At 37.1% G+C, this 19,085-nt stretch overlaps 1 protein-coding gene across 1 annotated transcript; it reads left to right on the top strand.

The window, feature by feature from the left end:
* The first annotated feature begins 798 nt into the window (after positions 1–798).
* LOC134243453 (uncharacterized) lies at positions 799–16,517 on the top strand. Its single transcript, XM_062725703.1, has 14 exons — positions 799–1,112; positions 1,221–1,400; positions 3,738–4,002; positions 4,133–4,268; positions 4,494–4,864; positions 5,547–5,655; positions 5,969–6,224; positions 11,990–12,474; positions 12,829–12,956; positions 13,075–14,301; positions 14,445–14,472; positions 14,573–14,653; positions 14,778–14,969; positions 15,510–16,517. Exons 1-14 carry the CDS (start codon positions 988–990, stop codon positions 16,208–16,210), a joined length of 4,284 nt encoding a protein of 1,427 aa, XP_062581687.1. The 5' UTR covers positions 799–987; the 3' UTR covers positions 16,211–16,517.
* The last annotated feature ends 2,568 nt before the right edge of the window (positions 16,518–19,085 follow it).

The following is a 19,085-nucleotide window of genomic DNA, read 5'->3' as shown; positions in this document are numbered from 1 at the left end:
GGAAGAGAAAATTAGGTCCCGAAAATTACACCAGGATTTGTTCTGTATGTAGTTTCAGTGGTAAATTTGTAGCAACTTTTCAATGTGTTTATATTTTTTTACATGTATAACAACATATTTGAATCGATAAAATTGAAAACAAGAAGGATTTTAATAATAATACCATTAATAATTTAGTACGAAATTAGGCCAAATTAACTTGTTTCAAAGTGTATTCATGTCTTTTTCCAATGGGAAATAATTACAAATAAGTAAAAAAAATAACATACCTTTAATGTAAGTATGCTTTTACATAAGAAGTTATTCATAAACAAAAATATTGATTAAAATGCTAGTTGAAGTCTAATCGTTTGTTTCTTTGCCTTAGACTGCCAGATGTTGCCGAAATTTGAAATTGAAACCTTTATGCAACGATTTTCATTAAGGTACTTTGAAGTGTGAAAAAAGGGTCTTGTAAAAATCTGAAATTTGAACTCTATTATTGTAAAAAAAAAATAAATACGTTTACTTAACTGTTGCTTTCATGACCACCTAAATAAGCATAAACTTATTCAAATGGAGTAAAGCAAAAATATGTACTTGTGTATGTATATTGTAAGCTTTCTTGAGGAGTTACATTTCTCTATATATTACAACCCACTTAAGTTTAAAGATCAGCAAAAGGCCATGGCACTCGCGTGTTTTTGTTTGATATAATCATTATTACACACTCCTCCTTGATATATTTCAATTAACAAAAGGACTTTTAAAAACCAAATACAAATCAATACACGAAGGACGGTGCCGTAAAGAAAATCCATACCTGGCTATTCATGGTTTAAAAATATCATAAATAAATGCATGACTCATATGTATTTCCCACTTTCTATATTAATATCCAGCATCTCAGAAACATAAAATGGATAGGGTGAAGGTTAGAACCTTGTTATTGTGATTGAGACTTTAAACAATGAGTGACTACTTAAAAACAGGGGAACAGCAACGAAGATGACAAATGAAGAGGAGCCTCTAAAATTCCCTCGATATTCTGGATGGCTAGACAGAAAAGAAAATGTCTTTATTTCTACGAGGCTGTGGTGCGTTCTGAGCCATGGATATCTCCATTATTACAAGTAAGAAACTGGAACTGTTAGCTTTTTTTTCTATCTGTTGCAAAATGTTCAAAACAGTGACAAAATTCGTTAAATCTCACCAGGATTTCTTTTTTAATTTCTTGTTAGGGACTGGAGACAAAACTTCTATGCAGAGAAAATAAATCTGAGAGGTCTACAGGTAGAAGAAATAGGGAGGTCCTGGTACTGGTATAGGTTCAGAGTTGGAGACCTGGAATTTAGTACATCAGATCACAAACAAGGGAAAGAGTGGTTTTCATTCCTTAGGAACTCCAGTAGAGGTAAATTGTATTCTTTTATAGCGCATAGAAGTGATTTATATTCCGTGTGACTCTTTATACGTACTTTTAAATTCTATGAACTGAAAAATTGATAACGTTGATAGCGCTTATCATAATTACAAAAAATTCAAGAGTCTTAAAACTAAAAAATGTGCAAATATGCATTTCAAATTTTGCAATGAAACTTTTTATTCCATACAGCTATTCATTGCATCATTTAAAACTTATCAAAGGTTATTACATTCTTTCAACATAAACATTTTCCTACATTCATTAATTCCTTTAAAATGCTACTCCTTCTACAGTTTTAGTCTGATTTCAATATTACTTGGCACACAAGTAGACTACACTAAGATACATAAAATAGTGCATCGGTTTTTGATTTCGATGAACGCTGTTGCTATGGTTACTAAAAATAGAATTTTCTGTGAAATTCCTTTAAAACGTGCTCCTGGTACAGTTTTGGTCTGATTTCAATATAACTTGGCACACAAATAGACTACACTAAGATACAAAAACTAGTACATTGGATTTTGATTTCGATGAACGGTGTTGCCATGGTTACTAAAATAGAATTTTCTGTGAAATTCCTTTAAAATGCTACACCTCTTACAATTTTGGTCTGATTTCAATATAACTTGGCACACAAGTAGACTACACTAAGATACATAAAATAGTGCATCGGTTTTTGATTTCAATGAACAGTGTTGCCATTGTTACTATAAATAGAAATGTCACAAATCTGACGAGTTATGATCAGCCAACCAAATCATGGACATTGAAATCATAAGTTTTTCGTACAAATAATTCCTGCAGATCACACGCCAAATACGCCCATCTTCTTTAGATCTGTTCTAAAATGTACTTCGGTCCAAATATGTAACATTTAATTTTTCTCGTTTATATATACAGAAGTTTCTATTTCCACAGAGATAGTATTCTTATTTAAGTGTTTTTGATTTTCCACATTATTAGCTCACCTGAGCCAAAAGCTCAGGTGAGCTTTTCTGATCAAAATTTGTCCGTTGTCTGTCGTTGGTGTCGTTGTTGTTGTTGTAAACTTTTCAAATTTTCATCCTCTCTGAACAACTGGGCCAATTTCAACCAAACTTGGCACAGAGTATCCTTGGGTAAAGGAGATTCAAATTTTTTCAATTGAAGGGCCACGACCTCTTCCAAGGGGAGATAATTACGAATTTTTGTAAAATTAATGACATTTTTTAAAAATCTTCTTCTCAAGAACCACTGGGCCAGGAAAAATGAAACTCACGTGGAAGCATTCTCAGGCAGTGCAGATTCAATTTTATTCAAATGATGACCCCAGGAGGTAGGGCGGGCCCGCAATGGCTGATCAAATTTTTACACAGGAATATAAAGGAAAAATCTTTAAAAATCTTCCTCTCAAGAACAGCAAAGCCATGATTGGTGATATTTATATGGAAAAATCTTCAGGTGGTGTAGATTCAAATTTGTTCAAAACCTGACTCCCGGGGGAGGATAGGGTCACAATGGACGATCAAAGTTTTTTAATAGGAATACATAGGTAATTTAAAAAAAAAAAATCTTTTTCTCAAGAACATTGAAGCCATTAACGGTCATATTTACATGGAAGCATCTGCAGTTGGTGTAGATTTAAGGTAATACAAGTCATGACCCCCAGGTGTAGGGTAGGGCCACAATGGACGATCAAAGTTTTACATAGGAATATATAGGAAATATCTATAAAAATCTTCTTCTCAACATCATCAAAGCCATGGTTGGTCATATTTATATGGAAGCATCTGCATGTGGTGTAGATTCAAGTTTGTTCAAAACATGACCCCCGGGGATGGGGTGGAGCCATAACGGACGATGAAAGTTTAGCAAAGGAGTATATAGGAGCAATCTTCAAAAATCTTCTTCTCAAGAACACCAAAGCCATGATTGTTCATATTTATGTGAAAGTATTCACAGGTAGTGTAGATTCAAGTTTGTTCAAAATCATGACCCCTGGGTAGAAAGGAGCCACAATGTAAGTTTTACATAGGAGTACATGTATAAAGGAAAACATCATCTTTTCAAGAACAGCAAAGCCATGGCTTGTGATATTTATTTGGAAGCATCCTCCGATAGTGTAGATTCAAGTTTGTTCAAATCGTACCTCCTTCCCCTTACCCCTTCTGCCTTTTAGGAGTTAGGTTGGGACCGCGCATGCATTTAAGCTTTTTTTAATACAAATACTAAACTAATATTTTCTTTTTTCCTAGCCACATTGCTCAGGTGAGCGATGTGGCCCCTTGGTCTCTTGTTCAGTACATTTTAACACTTAATAACCTGAATTTCATTTACTTCAATACTTACATAGGTTTGGTTATCATCTTCCTAATCTTTACAAACTGGTGTTTGAGGAACTGAAAATACAGTGTGTCACAAATGAAATGCTGGAACAGTGCAGTCGGGATGACCACGTGGACGAAGGATGGATGCTGCTCTACCTTATAAGGCGACTACTTTGGAGATTTGCTTTTGCAAGCAAACGCTTTGCTCTGCAGTTGGCAGAGTCGTGCTATATTAATTATGTGCTCTCGGATTTGAATCATCTGTCCAAGACACCTCTCCCAGAATGGAATGTATGAATTTTATAGTTTGATTTTTATTTGATTTGAATTCGGATAATATTTAAACACATTTTTATTAAAATTTTGTATGCTGTTTATGGAAAAATGAGAGCCCCTTTCATTATATTCGTATATTTTTTAGGAGGGCAACTATCTTTTGTTTTCAAGCTTGAACTGCCTGCAGCAGTGTGCTCGTACGAATCGTATGAAGACTGCATTTTATGCGGCTAATGCACATATCATAATTGGAAACATTCGTCAAAGAAGCAATTCAAGAAGTATAAACTAGTATTTTTATGATTCTAACGACAGAAAGTCCGTATTATTTAACTTTTAGCCACATGTAGTTAGACTTTTACTTTTTTATGTAGATCGATTAGATTTGGAAGGCTAAAACTATTCATCAATATAAATAAAGTACGTGAAATATCAACTATCATTCAGTCCATCCCAACTCGTCACCAATGCATATATACACATATAATTATATATATATATTGCAGAAGTAAAAATGGCCACCCTTCTTACACTTTCCCATATGTTACACGAAGAGGACTACCATGCATTGAAAATCGACGAGGACTTCATGACATACTTCCTCAACTTAATTAAAAAAGCCATTGAAAATAAAAGCCATTTTGTGAAAATTTGTTCGATTACTGAACATTATACTGAGATCAGAGAAATGTTTGATGCCTTCTCCAAGGTCTACCTATTGAAAGAAAACCAAAAAGTCATCGACAGAATTAACAAAGAAGACCTGACGCTTCAAATTCTTTATATTTTAGAAAGGGCTGATGTTGATGAAAAACTATTTGCTCTTCAACTGATGAAGTCTATATGTACTTTCAAGATCGGGAAAGCAATTTTTCAGGTAAATTTGAATGACTTATAAATAGTTGTTTTGTTAGATATTGTTCATCGAAAATTGTAAATGATAGTATATGTTAGTCTCCATAGAATAGAACAACGACTCAAAATTGGCGGTCTTTGTCATAGCTACATATTAATGAAATATATGGAGACAACGAAAAGTATTCTAGCTCAAAAATCCATTCAAACAGTACAAATCATTAGCAGAGCAAACACGGACGGAACTCTAAAACATCAGATGTGTGTGATCGTGCACCATGCGGGAATGAGCATCCCCTGTCGGAAATAACGGAAAAATTAATCCTTCGACAATTTTGTGTGTTTTTTAATGGCCTAACAATTAGTGTGAAAAAACGTCAGTTAGCATTTCACTTAATGATAGACTATTTGTTGTAAAATAATTAATGGTTGTCAAATAATTAATTTTGCAAATGACCAGTGGCAAGGTAAGTAAATTTGCATGCTGAGTTCCATTTAAGCAGCTGTAGATAATGCTTAAAATAAAGTAAAAAAAAGTAATGTTGACATTCACTATACCAATATACACTCTATTGTTATTGTATTCTACCACATGTCATTAAACTACAACGAGTTAGGTAGTTAAGTTGCTCATGACACTAAAATGACACGTTTTCTACCCAAAATATTTCTTTGCATACAATGCTCTCACTATCTCCTTTCAGAATCAATATTTTGACAGTATTCTGAATGAAATGGGAATCCTTATGAGACACGATGATTTACATTTGCGCAAACAAGCTGAAATTGTGTATGAGTATCTCAAACCAAAAGGTTTGTTTTTCTGACGAATTCTTTGGCATATTTTCATTGAAATGTATTTTGCTGACTATGAAAAAATCAGTAGATACTAATTATTAATAAATAAATAAAAAGATAACTAAGCACAAACTAATATATATTATTTCAGCATTTCTTGCACATTTCAAAAAAGGATCATCGGTTTTTTCAAAATAGTTATTAACAACAGTTTGTTGTATCTAGTCTAAGTTACTTTTGTAATCAGAAAGATATTTTTTTACGAATTAAAACATCATTTATAATATCGCAAACATAGGAAAGAAAAAACTGCAGTTCCTTTTTGTAGGAGAATGGAAGAACTCTTCTCGAAAAGAAGCGGAAATGGAGGCCCTCTACTTACAAGCTCTGGCAGAAGGGAGTACACTGGACAGAACGATTCGGGTCATGTTTGTGGGGCACAAAGGGGCGGGGAAAACTACCCTTTGTAGGAGATTTCTAGGCGAAAACATTACAAGTATCCGAAGCACAGAGGGCATTGATATTTATATCGAAAAGTTTACTGTGGATCTAGAAACTCGAAAATGGACCATTGATATTGAAGGTGAGGTACCACAAAAATTGATTTTCGAAAAGTTTTGAAAGATCCCAAGCAAAGACAAAATTTCTTACGCATCATTATAGAAAATTAATATTAACATTTTCAAAACTTGTTTATTTTTTTGTGGATTTCAGTTTGAGATCCTGGGAAAAATATAATATTCAATATCATTTTTAAAAAGAGATCAAGAGCATATCAATTGCCGTTTTCTGTTAGACTGTAGACAAATAGGAACCTTTAATTCCAGTCTAATTTCCTGGAATACACCCATGTTTACGTCTGGTTGTCTTCACTTTTTATTGAAAATGATTGTTTCAGAAATATTTTTTTCCAGTATGTTGGCAGCGTTTTGCAAAGAATTCCTTAGTAGGTCAGTTGATTTTATGTCGGTAGGATGTTCAATTGAAGAGGTTTGTTTAAAAATTAAACAATACATGTACAAGTATTCACTTACTTTCAAGATGGTTTTCTGCTAACTGTCAGCTTGGCACTCTTAAGAATGATGTAGCTATCTATAATTTCCGCCCCCTGGTGCTCGCCTGTCGTTTCCGATCGTCATCAAATGGTCTCCAAACTTCACCGGATGTTTCGACCCTAAACCATGACATTCCCCAGTTGTTGGGTCAGAAGCTAGTGGTGGCCAATCCACTACTCGATGGATCCCGACCTCCAACACAGATCATCTCGGCGGTGCCATATACTGCAGGATGACTTTTCTGCTGCTTCTCCCAATCTCCTTGCTGTTGTCTTGCCTGCTCTTCCTGATACACCTAATCGTGTGAGCAGCTTCCACATTGATTGCGCTGGGAAATCTCTACAGCCGATCTCTATTTGAATCAACCAGACACTCCAGCCTCTATCCCTGCAGTCTGCCTTGAGGTTTGTATACTTAAACTTCTTTCTCTCGTATGCCTCCTCAAAATTTTCTTTCCATGGCACAGTCAGCTCTATTGCGACCAACGTCTTTGACTGCTGGGACACTAAAACTGCGTCTGGTCTAAGGTTAGGGAAAAGTAACTTTCTATCTAGATCGACTCTGAGCTCCCAGTTATGTCCTTTTATCCAACACAGATTTCCTCCTGGGTGGTCTTGTTTCAGCCATTGCTCTACCCTGTCTCACAAACTGTATCTGTCTTTGTTTCTTGCCTGCTGGTCGTTTCCTTCTCCTCTCAACCTTCAGCACATCAGCCAACTCCCACAGGACTATTTCCTGTCAACATCTATATCTTACCTGGGTCAGCGCAACTTGGCATCCTGATAGAATATGCCCTATTGTTTCTCTCTTTCACACACAGCTTGCAGATAGGATCTTCCCTAAACCCCCACTATTGCAAGTTTACAGGAGATGGAAGTGTGTCATACACTGACATCAAGGAACGAGATTCTAAACAGGTCCTGCCTCCAAAGTTCTGCCAAGGTTAATTCCTGCTCTGGTAAGTTCCACTTCATCCAGACCTCCTGCTTTCTAAGTTCTGTTTATTTTGCTGATGCTGATGCTTTTGACCACTGCTGGAAGTGTGACATTCCCATGCCCTGTCGCCCAGTGCTTGTGTCTCCGGTTATGTCTCGTAAGTATAGCATAATCTCTGCCTGATCTACTGAGGTTTTTGCTGACCACTTTCTTCCTGTCCTTGTCTGGATCCCTGCTTCTGAGACCCTGTCACCTGCTGAGTCACGTAACGTCATTACCAAGTGGCATTTTGCTACCCTACCTTGAATTGTTACACCAGAGAGGATACTGGTATGAGTAACTGGGTTGAGTTGCTGTAGAGTCCAATCGATGTAAATGATTGTGGAACTCCTAACAACTTCCTCAGAATAATAATAATTTTTCTTTCCATGGTTTCGACCGTAATAGTTGCAATTTCATATACTAGTATGAGGAGCAGCCACAAAAGTCTTGGTAGGGTCCCATGCTGGTAGATCCATGCCTTATATTTTCCTGGTACTCCGCTTTCATCGACCCTTTTTAATCAAGTAAGGAGCTTCTTCTTTGTGTTCTCAATGCTGTCTTTGTCTGTGAGGGATTCATTATACCACTTCCCCGAGCATTTAATCGGGTTACCTACTATTGATGGGATCTCCTCTCCTTGAATTTGCATCTTGACTTGCCTCTTGATACGCCCCTTCCCTGAAACGAGGCATCTGGATTTCTTTGGCTTGAACTTCATGCGTGCCCACGAAACGCTATCCTGCTCATCTTGCCTGTACATGTATATGGGTCGTTGTTTGTCACAGTGAGATCATCCATAAAGCCTCTGGTTGGTGGCTGATAAATCCCCGGGTCACCATCCCCATACCCATTACGAACAGGATAGGAGAGACTGTACATCCTGTGACTCTCTTTCTCTACTCTTTGTCTGGATGTGGTGTAGTCATCGACAGTGAACCGGATCTGCATTTCTCCGATGTAGCTCGAGACAATTCCCTGAACCTTCTCTCTGGTATATGGTACCGCTCCATCGCAGACTAAATCAGCTTGTGGGACACAGATCCATACAGGTTTGCTTTGTCAAACCACACTGGTGCAAGTTTTTGGCATCCTTTATGAATTTTAACTTATGATCCTTGTGTGTTCTACACATCCAGGGTACCCACATATGCCTGCCTTCTGAATAGTTAGATCTATGTACATTGTACATGTATCTTTTCTCCACCATGTACCCTGATATTCGCTTTTCTAGCACTGAAATGATCATTTTCTGATTGATTTTCCTCGAGTTCTTCTATTCCGGTACAAAACATCGCTCTGCCTCTTTCAAGCATACCTGTATCGTCCCTTTCCTCCAATCTATTCGAAAAAGATGCCACAATCTTCTCAGTAACTTTGTACTCCTCTTATACATTATGTATGGTATCTTATTTGGTCCAGGAGTTGAGCCTGATATTGCGTTCTTGACCCCTTCTGTCAATTCCTACAATGTATGCTCCTTTAAAAACATCCATCTCAACCTCTGGTGAATCCACTATCACCTCATTAGGACACTGACCCAGTGGTTCTTCTCTGCGTGAGTCAGAGTGTGTCTCATTTAAATACTCCTCCGTTTTTTTTCGCCCGAGTGGCGCAGTGGTTAGAGCGTCTGCTCTGGAATCACGAAGTAAGTAGTCAATCCTTACGTTGTGGGTTCAAATCCCACTGTGGGACGTGAAGACCAGTCCTTCGGATGAGACCGTATAATTCGTGGTCCCATGTCCCCGTTCGTTGCTGGCACAAAAACACCCCTCCCTGCTCAATGGCCCTGAGTGCCATGTACAGGACAAAATGTGCAGCTCTCCACCGGCAAGTGGTGGTGTCTCCATATGAATGAAAAATTCTCGAGAGGGACGTTAAACAATATATACAATCAATCAATCAATCAATCCTCCAATTCCTTCCTTTGAGCAGTGAAAAATCCCTGACCTTTCTTAGCCTGAAGCACCTTCATAAACTTAAATGGGTTGTTCACAAACCTTGCTCTGCTCTTCTCTCTTTTCTTCTTCCTCTGCCTCAGTTGCTCCGTTCTCCCTAGCCTTGATAGCTCTGACCTGACGTCATCCGTCAACTGTGCTATTGTTGCTTTTTCCCAGTCCTTTGCTCTTCTAAACTGTTTGTTCAGCTCGTTTAGTTCTTGCCGAAATTCTCGAATCTCGTCTATTTAGGGTCTTATTTCTTGCCTTTCCTTCCGCTCTCCTAAACGCTCTTTCATAAAGTTATACATGATATTTGTAAGTACCTCTATCTTCCTCTCTACATTCCCTTGCATTGTTGACTCAAGGATCATGCTGACCTTGTTATCGAAGCCACTTCACACGGCTTCAACATATCCCTTCGGTCACGATATCCTTGGCCTCTTTCCTTGCCGTTTGTCTGTTGGCCCTGGCTACTGGGTTGTGTCCTGGCCAGGATCCTCCTGCGTCTCACCAGTTAGTTTTGTGCACTGTGTCCGGGTTGTCACACTACCACATCGACTTCTTGCTTGGTGTATCTTTAGTCTTCGGATGTTCTTGCAGATTTTGCCTTTTGTACATCTTGTTTCAGCCTTTCCTCATCTACTGTTAGTTGCACAATCCTTCTCACAGTCTCAGGGTTGTTCCTTGTCGTAACCGTTTGATCTATCTGTTGGAGCCTCTCATCCTCTCTCGTCTTGGGAGGCTCTGGGGGTGTTGATCATTTTGTTCCATCAAAGCTAATTTCGGTGTTCCCTCACAGGGACCGTAGTATACAAAGGGAAGCTGCCTCTTAGTACCCGTATCCAGACTATTCCTTGCAGTCACATGTCTCTCCAGTGTCAACAGTCTTCCCCAGTCTCCATCCAGTCTTTTCTGAAAGTCACTGGTTTCCGAGATTAATACATGTAGTATTCACTTACAGGAGATGGTTTTCTGCTATCAGCTTGGCACTCTTCAGCATGCCTATAGCTATCTGTAACTTCCGACCCCTGGTGCTCACTTGTAGGTTCTGATCGTCATTAGATGATCTCCAATAATCACCGGATATTTCGATCCTACACCATGAAATCCTCCAGTTGGTGAGTCAGCATTGGTGGCCAATCCACTACTCGATGGATCACGACTTCCGGCACAGATCACCTCGGCGGTGCCATATGCAGCCGGATGACTTTTCTGCTGTTTCTCCTTGATGCTGTCTTGCCTGCTCTTCCTGATACGGCCAATCGTGTGAGCAGCTTCCACACTGACTGCGCTAGGAAACCTCTAAAGCCGTCCTTTATTGGAAACAACCAGACACTCCAGCCCCTGCAGTCTGTCATGAGGTCTGCATACGTAAGGCTCTTCTGCTCATGTGCCTCCTCACAATTTTCTTTCCATGGCACTGTCAGCTCTTTCGGCCAAAAGTCTTCAACTGCTTGACACTAAAACTGTATCTGGTCTAAGGGTGGTTTCCACGATGTTAGGGAAAACTAATTTCCTGTCTAGATCGACTTTGAGCTCCCAGTCATGTCCTTTATCCAACACTGATGTCCGCTTTGGGGATCATGTTTCAGCCATTGCTCCACCCTGGTTTTCAAACTGTATCTGTCTTTGTTTCTTGTCTGCTAGTCGTTTCCTTCTCTCCACCTCCAACACAACTCGCGCAGGACTATTTCATGTCAACATCTATATCTTCCCTGGGTCAACGCAACTTAGCATCCTGATAGAATGTGCGCCATTGTTCCTCTCTTTTCACAAAGAATGTTGTTTATATTTGGTTGAAAAATATTGCAACTAGATTAGGAAATAACGTGTCTTCTGAGAATGAAATCGGCATTAAATAGACACGAGGGAGCTACTGACAGATTTTACCGTAAAACAGCGACAAACAGAAATGCAGTTGACCGGGTACAAGAGTTATTTAAAGTAGTCTAGGTGATTAAATGTTGGACATGTCATTTAATATCATTTGAGAGAAGTTGTCACATAACACAGTCGTTACTACAACCCATCTGACCACCATCTATGACTTCCTACCTTTAAACTACATAAAACGTGCACAGTTGGCTTCGGAAAGTCTGTGTTTTGGACAATATTGTGATTGAATGTTTCCTTTTAAAATGACTCTGGCAAATTCTCTGTACAGGTTTTTAAATTTAATCATGTTGATGAAATGGGGATGATTTTGAGTGGTGATACTTTTATATATATATATATATATATATATATATATATATATATATATTATTAGCCACGTAAAACACTGTAGAATAGCAAGATCAAACAAAATCTTTTTCCCAAAAATTGCTCGTGGTATACAGTTGTATTTATTTTCCCCCTTTTTTCTAATTTCAACACTGATGATCCTTTAGAAAATAGCAGATCCAAAATAGCTGTTGGGGTGAAGGACTTTGAAAATTCGAAGTTTCAGGAATCTGAAATAATTCGGGAACCCGATGCTCTTCAATCAGCTGGTAAATACAGCGAAGCTGAGGATGCTAGAGCGGATGGCATTGATGGTGCGCCTGATTTTATTCCTGATGTTCATGACGATATCACAGAATGTGAGAGCAAGGAAGAAATAAAACCATCTCAAGAAGAAATGACAAAACTCATAGAAAATGATTCTAATGAAAGAGCAAATACCATGCATAAAAATATGAAAATAAATTTTGAAATAGAGGCAAATGTAAACTTTCCGGAAAAGTTTGCCCATGTTTCAATGTGGGATTTTGCTGGAGAAGATGTTTTCTATGCGACACATCATGTTTTTCTGTCTCCAGACGCAGTTTTCCTTGTCATAATTGACCTAAGTAACTCGGAAACGAGCAATTCGGATGAAATCGGTAACATACTACGAATGAATAGAAACAAATTAGATACGTTAGAATCTTAAATTATTTTAAGATATCTTAACAGAACTAAATATAGCTTTGGTAAAATTTCAGATTATTTCAAATCAAACTCTTGGGCTCTTGGTCATTCAGTGCATAATTCAATTAATTTATTCACTTAACTTTTTAAAGTTAAAATGTAAGCTTTTTGATGATATAATAATCAATTGATATACTGTGGTATTCAGTGTTAGTCAACTTAAGTTTAAACGAATCCTGTTTTCTAATTTTCTAATATTAACTTTCATCGAAAACTGTGTTTACATTTCATATTTCACATGAACTAGTATTTCTTTGATGATTTAGAAAAGACAAGGTTTTGGTTGAGGTCTATATTAACCTATGCAAAGGTTAAGGACACCGGGGTTAACTGTGGCTTTCGCTTACCACCAGTTATATTTATAGTAACCCATAAAGACAAGTTGCCAGGAAAAGTAAGTTTAGTTATTCAGAGCCACGTTCACACCAGTAAAAGTATTTTCGTTAATGAAATACAATTCTCTTTAATTTAATTGTAAACATATTTTACGTGATTCTCTCTTAATTTGATAGAGTGAAGAGGAAAAGAAAGAGGTTGCATTTAGTTTTCTTGCAGATGTTCTCAATCTGCCAGAATTGCGTGGGATAGATCATTCTTTCATTCGTGGAAGATTTATAGTGGACAACACCTATCTCTACTACGATCCAGAAATAGAGAAACTGAAGAATTGTATTGTAGAATCGGCCAGGATACAATCCAACTGGGAAAAGGAAATTCCTCTTCAATGGGTGGCTATTGAGCGTGAAATATCTGTTTTGAAAAGCAAAAAAATTAAACTTATAACAGTTGACATGTTGAAAAATCATTTAGAGAAATGTGAAGTGACTTTGTCTACTATGGAGAACCTGGAAGGGGTACTTGAACATTATCATTTAAAAGGTTTTATAATATTCTTTTTGGGATCTGAAAGGTTAAAGAAATACGTATTTATTGATCCCCAATGGATTGTTAATGCTTTCAAACAACTGATCAGACCTCCTTGTGCTGAGAAAAAATTTGATAATGAGATAATTCGGAAGCAGTGGAATTCGTTGTACGAGGAGGGAACACTTACAGCAGAATTTGCCAAAGAAATTTTCAACTTGAGTGGAGATGTCCAGCTCGTTGAATATGCTGATGACGTACTACACAGTATGGAGGAGTTGAATCTCATTGCTAGCATAAAGCCCCACTGGATAGTCCCAAACCTTCTGAAAAGACAAATATACACTTCATTAGTGCAAGATTTCTTTGATGATCAAAATATCAATATCCAAAAAACGTGCGCTTATTGCTTAAAGTTTCGAGAAGCGTTCGTTCCTGATCCAATTATGGACAAGGTGGTTGCAGGTTGTATTTCAAAGTGGACAAAATTTTATTATCTTAAGGAAAAGCCAATTCTCTACAGAGGACTTGTATGTTTGAAAGTGACGGAATCTTGCAATTTGATGTTATATTGCAAAGACAACATGATACAAGCAATGCTATTTAGCACGACGGAAACTAATGCAACATTTGGTGGAGTTGGAAATTCTGTACGATTATTTCTGAATGACTGCATTGATGGCATATTCAGGACTTGTTATCAGGAGAGTATGAAACCAGTTCAATATATTCAGTGTAAAATTATGGAACCTGATAATTCTTCATTAGTTCTTGCTGACGAAATATTCCAACAGGGTACACGATACTGCTGCGGCAATCGAACGCTTTCGCCTCATCCTTTGACGCACCAGAACCTTCGACAGTGGTGGGAGAGGGTAAGGACCTGCCGATGATTATTACTATCTTTCTTTCTCTCTCTCTCTCTCTCTCTCTCTCTCTCTCTCTCTCTCTCTCTCTCTCTCTCTCTCTCTCTCTCTCTCTCTCTCTCATATTTATGGAATTTAACTTTCTTTTTCAGGTTGAAATATACGTTCCGCATTTTCAAGGTAAAGAAACGTTCTAGTTTGAAAAAGGTTATTTGCTTTATTAATATACATATCATTGGAAGTATATATGTATTGCAGTAACTGTCTTCTATGTTTGAAGATATCGACGTTTTCTCAACACCGCCAGAATCACCTGACTCTAACGACTTTGATGCACCTAAGTTTCCCTTCTTGGAGGAAGGTACATTTCAAAAGATTTTATATTTTATAGTTATAAGTCAGATGAAGTTTCCAAGACCTTAATGAAATTACAGTATATAATAAGCTGAAATACGTATAGATAGAAATTTATTTTTATCTCTTAGATAAGACGATGCATGGTGATAATAGATTCAAGCGTTTTGTTGACTCCACGCTAACTGTTGACGTTTGGGAAAACCTCCACACTTTGAGTCAGTCGGTGGGCTGTTTACACTCACCGTTACTTATTTCTACTGTGTTTCGAGTTGGCACAGCATCAGTTATGTCCGTGGCTCATCACGTCATGCAAATCACAGGTCTGTACAATTTCAGCATGCATGAATAACATACAATGTGACAGACCTCACAAAAAAACAAAAAAATATCCATCATCAAAAAGTTTGTAAAAAAAATTAGCAAAGCAGAAATATGCATGTTTAAGAAATAACAAATTTAATGTCCACGAAATACATTTAAATGATAATTCAACTAATTAGCGAGACAAAATTTCCTTTACTTTTGGTTATAGCTTTGTATAATCTTAAGGATATATGGAAGAATGAAATTTTCGCGAGCAAACCGTCTCAATTGTCTCAACATTCTGATACGTGTTACAAGTAATTCACATCATGAAAAAAAAAAATATTCTGCAAGTCTATTAACTTTAATTTAACTTTTAAAAAATTTTTGGAACTTTAATTAAATGCATTCATTATTCGACACAAAATAAGAAAGACTCTTAAAACTACAAAAATCAAAATGAGAAAAGATAATAAAGGGTTAGTGAATAGAAGAATAATAAAATAGCTCTCAACTCAGCACAATAATCAGAATACTTGAAATTTCCTATTTTGTAGAGACGCAAGGTCGCAACGAGTTTGCTCCTCATAATAGCGATAGATTACTGGCAGATAATGTATATGTTGAGTTCAAAGGATCAAGAAAAGATGCTAATAAACTATTTTACATCAGAGGAATCCAGTACCTTGATCCTCGGAAAGATGTTTGCGTGCTAGAACTGTTTGTTGATGACCCATCAAATCTTCCACCACCATTCAGAGAATTTTGTCTCCCAACGGCAGATTCGATATTAACTTTCATTGGCTTTGGTCATCCGGGTCACAATTATAAGGCATTTGAACCAAAGGTTACAGTATTGCATAGGGGCTCAAAGCGAGTTCAAAACTCTGTTGAATGGGTACGAAAACATCATGTTGATCTAAAAAACATTTTGCAGCTAAACGGAAAACCAGTGGAATGGGTAGACAATGCTTATTCCATGCTTGAAAATGAAGGTGTAGTTGGGCTGAATTGTTTCATGCAACATGGCGCATCGGGTGCTCCTGGCATTACGATGACAAACCGTGGACTAGCGGTGGCTGTCATGCTACAGGGTGGATTGCCTAAATTCTTCATGGACATCGGACATTATATTGACCAGATTCCCTTGGAACAGAGGATCGAATATGGAATCACAATGGATATTATTTGTCGTGATCTTTTTCAACATGTACCTGAACTTTGTAAAGATATATTTGGACCAAATTTTGGTTTTTAATTGGGAGAATCTTTTCTGTGTCAGAATATTTCTCAGAGAAAATGGACAAATTAAAAGTTAAATTCAAACAATTTTTGTAGATCGTAATTAAGAGTCCAAAATTAAGTTAATCGTTCCTGAAACAGTACATTTTATAAAGGAAATGCTAGATATTATCAATTTTACAGTTATCTTTCAGTTGGGAAGTTTCCAGTACATATTCGACCCAGTTGAGTGGCATCGTTTTGTTTGTCTTTTGAAACAGTGTACAATTATAGACAGATTATAATCAGAATTATCGCAAACTTTTAAAACTGCGAAAGATGGGAATGGGACCAGTTTGACCAGTCACCATGGGAGCCATGGAGGACCTCATGGTGACTGGTCAAACCTTCTGTTTGTTCCTTGTCATAATCAGATACACTAAATGCTCACTCCCAAGTCTTCAAATACATGTTTTTGAAACCTCTGGAGATATATACAAATTAATGTTAATACCAATATACTTTTTCTACAATTATCTTTATAAAGAGATGTTCAGCTTCTTCTCTGAAACTGCTGAACCAATTTCAGCCAATTTTAGCCTGTGGCATCTGTGGCTGAAGGGAAACAAAATTTGTGAATTTCACAGTTCCTGTCCCCCTGGGGCCTGAGGGGTGGGTCCAAAACCACTAAAATTAATGCAGTCTTTAAAAATCGTCTTCTTTGTTACTGGTTATCAAGCAGTCAAACTGTTGGCAAGAATTTAATGAGCATTGTGTCCTCAATTGTGAAAATCATGGCCCCATGCAGGGTCAGGGGTTCTGGTGTTTACCTTAGGGCGGGGCTCTATTGATTACTAGTATATCTGTTAGTGAAAAATGCATTAATTAAGCGCATAGTTTTAATGAACAAGAATGCCTCTTTCAAAATTGTGAATTATATTGCCCCAGGGTTCTAGTTTTGGGGCGGGGCTCTTTTGATCATATAGTGAAAATGCATTAAGTCTTTAAAAAATCTCTTCTCTGTTCGTGGGGATTAAATAAACCAACTAAGTACATAGTTATGATGAGCAAGAATGCCTCTTCCAAAACTGTGCATTTAATGTCCCAAGGACCAGGGGTTCTGGTGTAAGGGTGGGGTTCTATTGATTTTATTTTGAAAATACATTAAATCTTTGAAAGTCTTCTCTGCTACTCGGTAATAAGAAATGAACTACCTATATAGCTATAATAAGCATGGTCCCTTCTTCAAGAATTGTGAATATTATTGTCCCAGGGTCAAGGGTTCTGGTGGTAGGACGGGGCTCTATTGATTATATAATGAAAATAATTAAATCTTTTAAAATCTTCTCTGCCCCTGGATATTAAGCAGATGAACTATCTATATAGCTTTGATGAGGGCCCTTCTTCCAGAATTGTGAATTTCAAGGCCCCTGGGTCAGGTTTACCATAGAGGGTTGGGACTCTACTTTTATACTGAAAATGAGTTGATTGTGTGAAATCTGCTCCTTGGTATTAATCAAACATTTTTGATAAGCAAGGGTCAGAGTTTTATATGTGCTAGGGGCACTATTGATTATTGCTGAATATTACTGATTATTTGAAATGCATTCTGTGCTCCCCTACCTTTCTATGGGTATCAGCTAACCAAATTAAGCAATTGTTAAGTGTACAGATATAAACAATGGTGCCTCTTTCAAAATTATGAATGCCATGGCGTCTAGTTTAAAATATGAACCAAATTCAATCATTGGAAAGTTGTTGCATGATGCTTAAGTGACCTATAAGGCCCATGGGCCTCTTGTTTATGTAATTATGAAAACAATTTTTGCTAAATTTAAGGAGTTTTTATGTCCTACCTTGAGTATGGGTACTTCTTATCATGTCTATCTTTCTCTCCTTTCTTTCTATCACATTTTGCCTTTAGCTCAGTTTCAAAGATACTAGTTTATTTCAAAGAATTTATCCCCGAGTATATCCAAACTTCGTCACCATCTAAGCGGATAACAATCATACTTCATATTCAAAATTTTTGATCTTGTACCCCTTTACCCTACTTTTCTTAAAGACTTTAGCATAAATTCAAAGAAAAAGATCAATTAAGATAATTAATTCTATCAAATTGTTACTTTGCCAAGTGCCCTGCACTTTGAAGATATACATGTATTTGCAGGACTTTAGGGAAGGTCTTAAAAATTTCTTAGCAACCTTGCCGCTGCAGATGTTGGCATCATTAACACACCTCACTGATCAATGGTCTCTAGTTAACGATTATAAAGGTTACTAGAATTTGAGACCATTCACCAATAAATGGTGACGTCTCCATCTGAGTGCAAAATTTCTTGAACAACAATCAATTAATCAAAGCATTCCCTGAAAAAAGTATATTTTTTTGTATATATGCTAATATCAAAATGGTTTATTTTGAATGATTCTTTTCAAAAACTTGTGATTAGAACGCCAGAAAACAAATTGTATGATCCGTGATCATGAAGCTTTGCTGCCACATTATTTTGATTCTGTATCCACACCCTATCTCCTTTGTTGAGTAAAAGATGTAGAGTCTGTCCAGATTGAGGATATGTCTTTGAATGTGAATACAGTATAGACATCTTTATCCCATTTTTAACTATCTTCAAATGCACAGAATTCGTTGGGTAACTCATAAGGGTGCTGGATATAGTGTAGAGACCGTCATATGGGGCCATGAATATCCCTGTCGTTGGATTATATGCTCCGCCCCAGTTAGTTATCACTTGGTCATACTTGACAATCCCGTGGGCGCTTACTGTTGTAACCTTGGAAAGCTTTGCAGTAAATGCAACCACTGGTCTTTGGTGTGCTGAAAACAAATAATATATACATACATCCTTTGAAAAGAGGAGGCAAAAATTAAAACATATGAAAAGAAAAAT

The sequence above is a fragment of the Saccostrea cucullata genome, unplaced genomic scaffold (assembly GCF_032062105.1).
Source record: "Saccostrea cucullata isolate Sc308-1 unplaced genomic scaffold, CSIRO_AGI_Scuc_v1 ctg503, whole genome shotgun sequence".
In the NCBI taxonomy this organism is placed as follows: Eukaryota; Metazoa; Mollusca; class Bivalvia; order Ostreida; family Ostreidae; genus Saccostrea; species Saccostrea cuccullata.
Note: the sequence above shows the minus strand (reverse complement) of the source record. Positions and strands in the feature narration are given on the sequence as shown.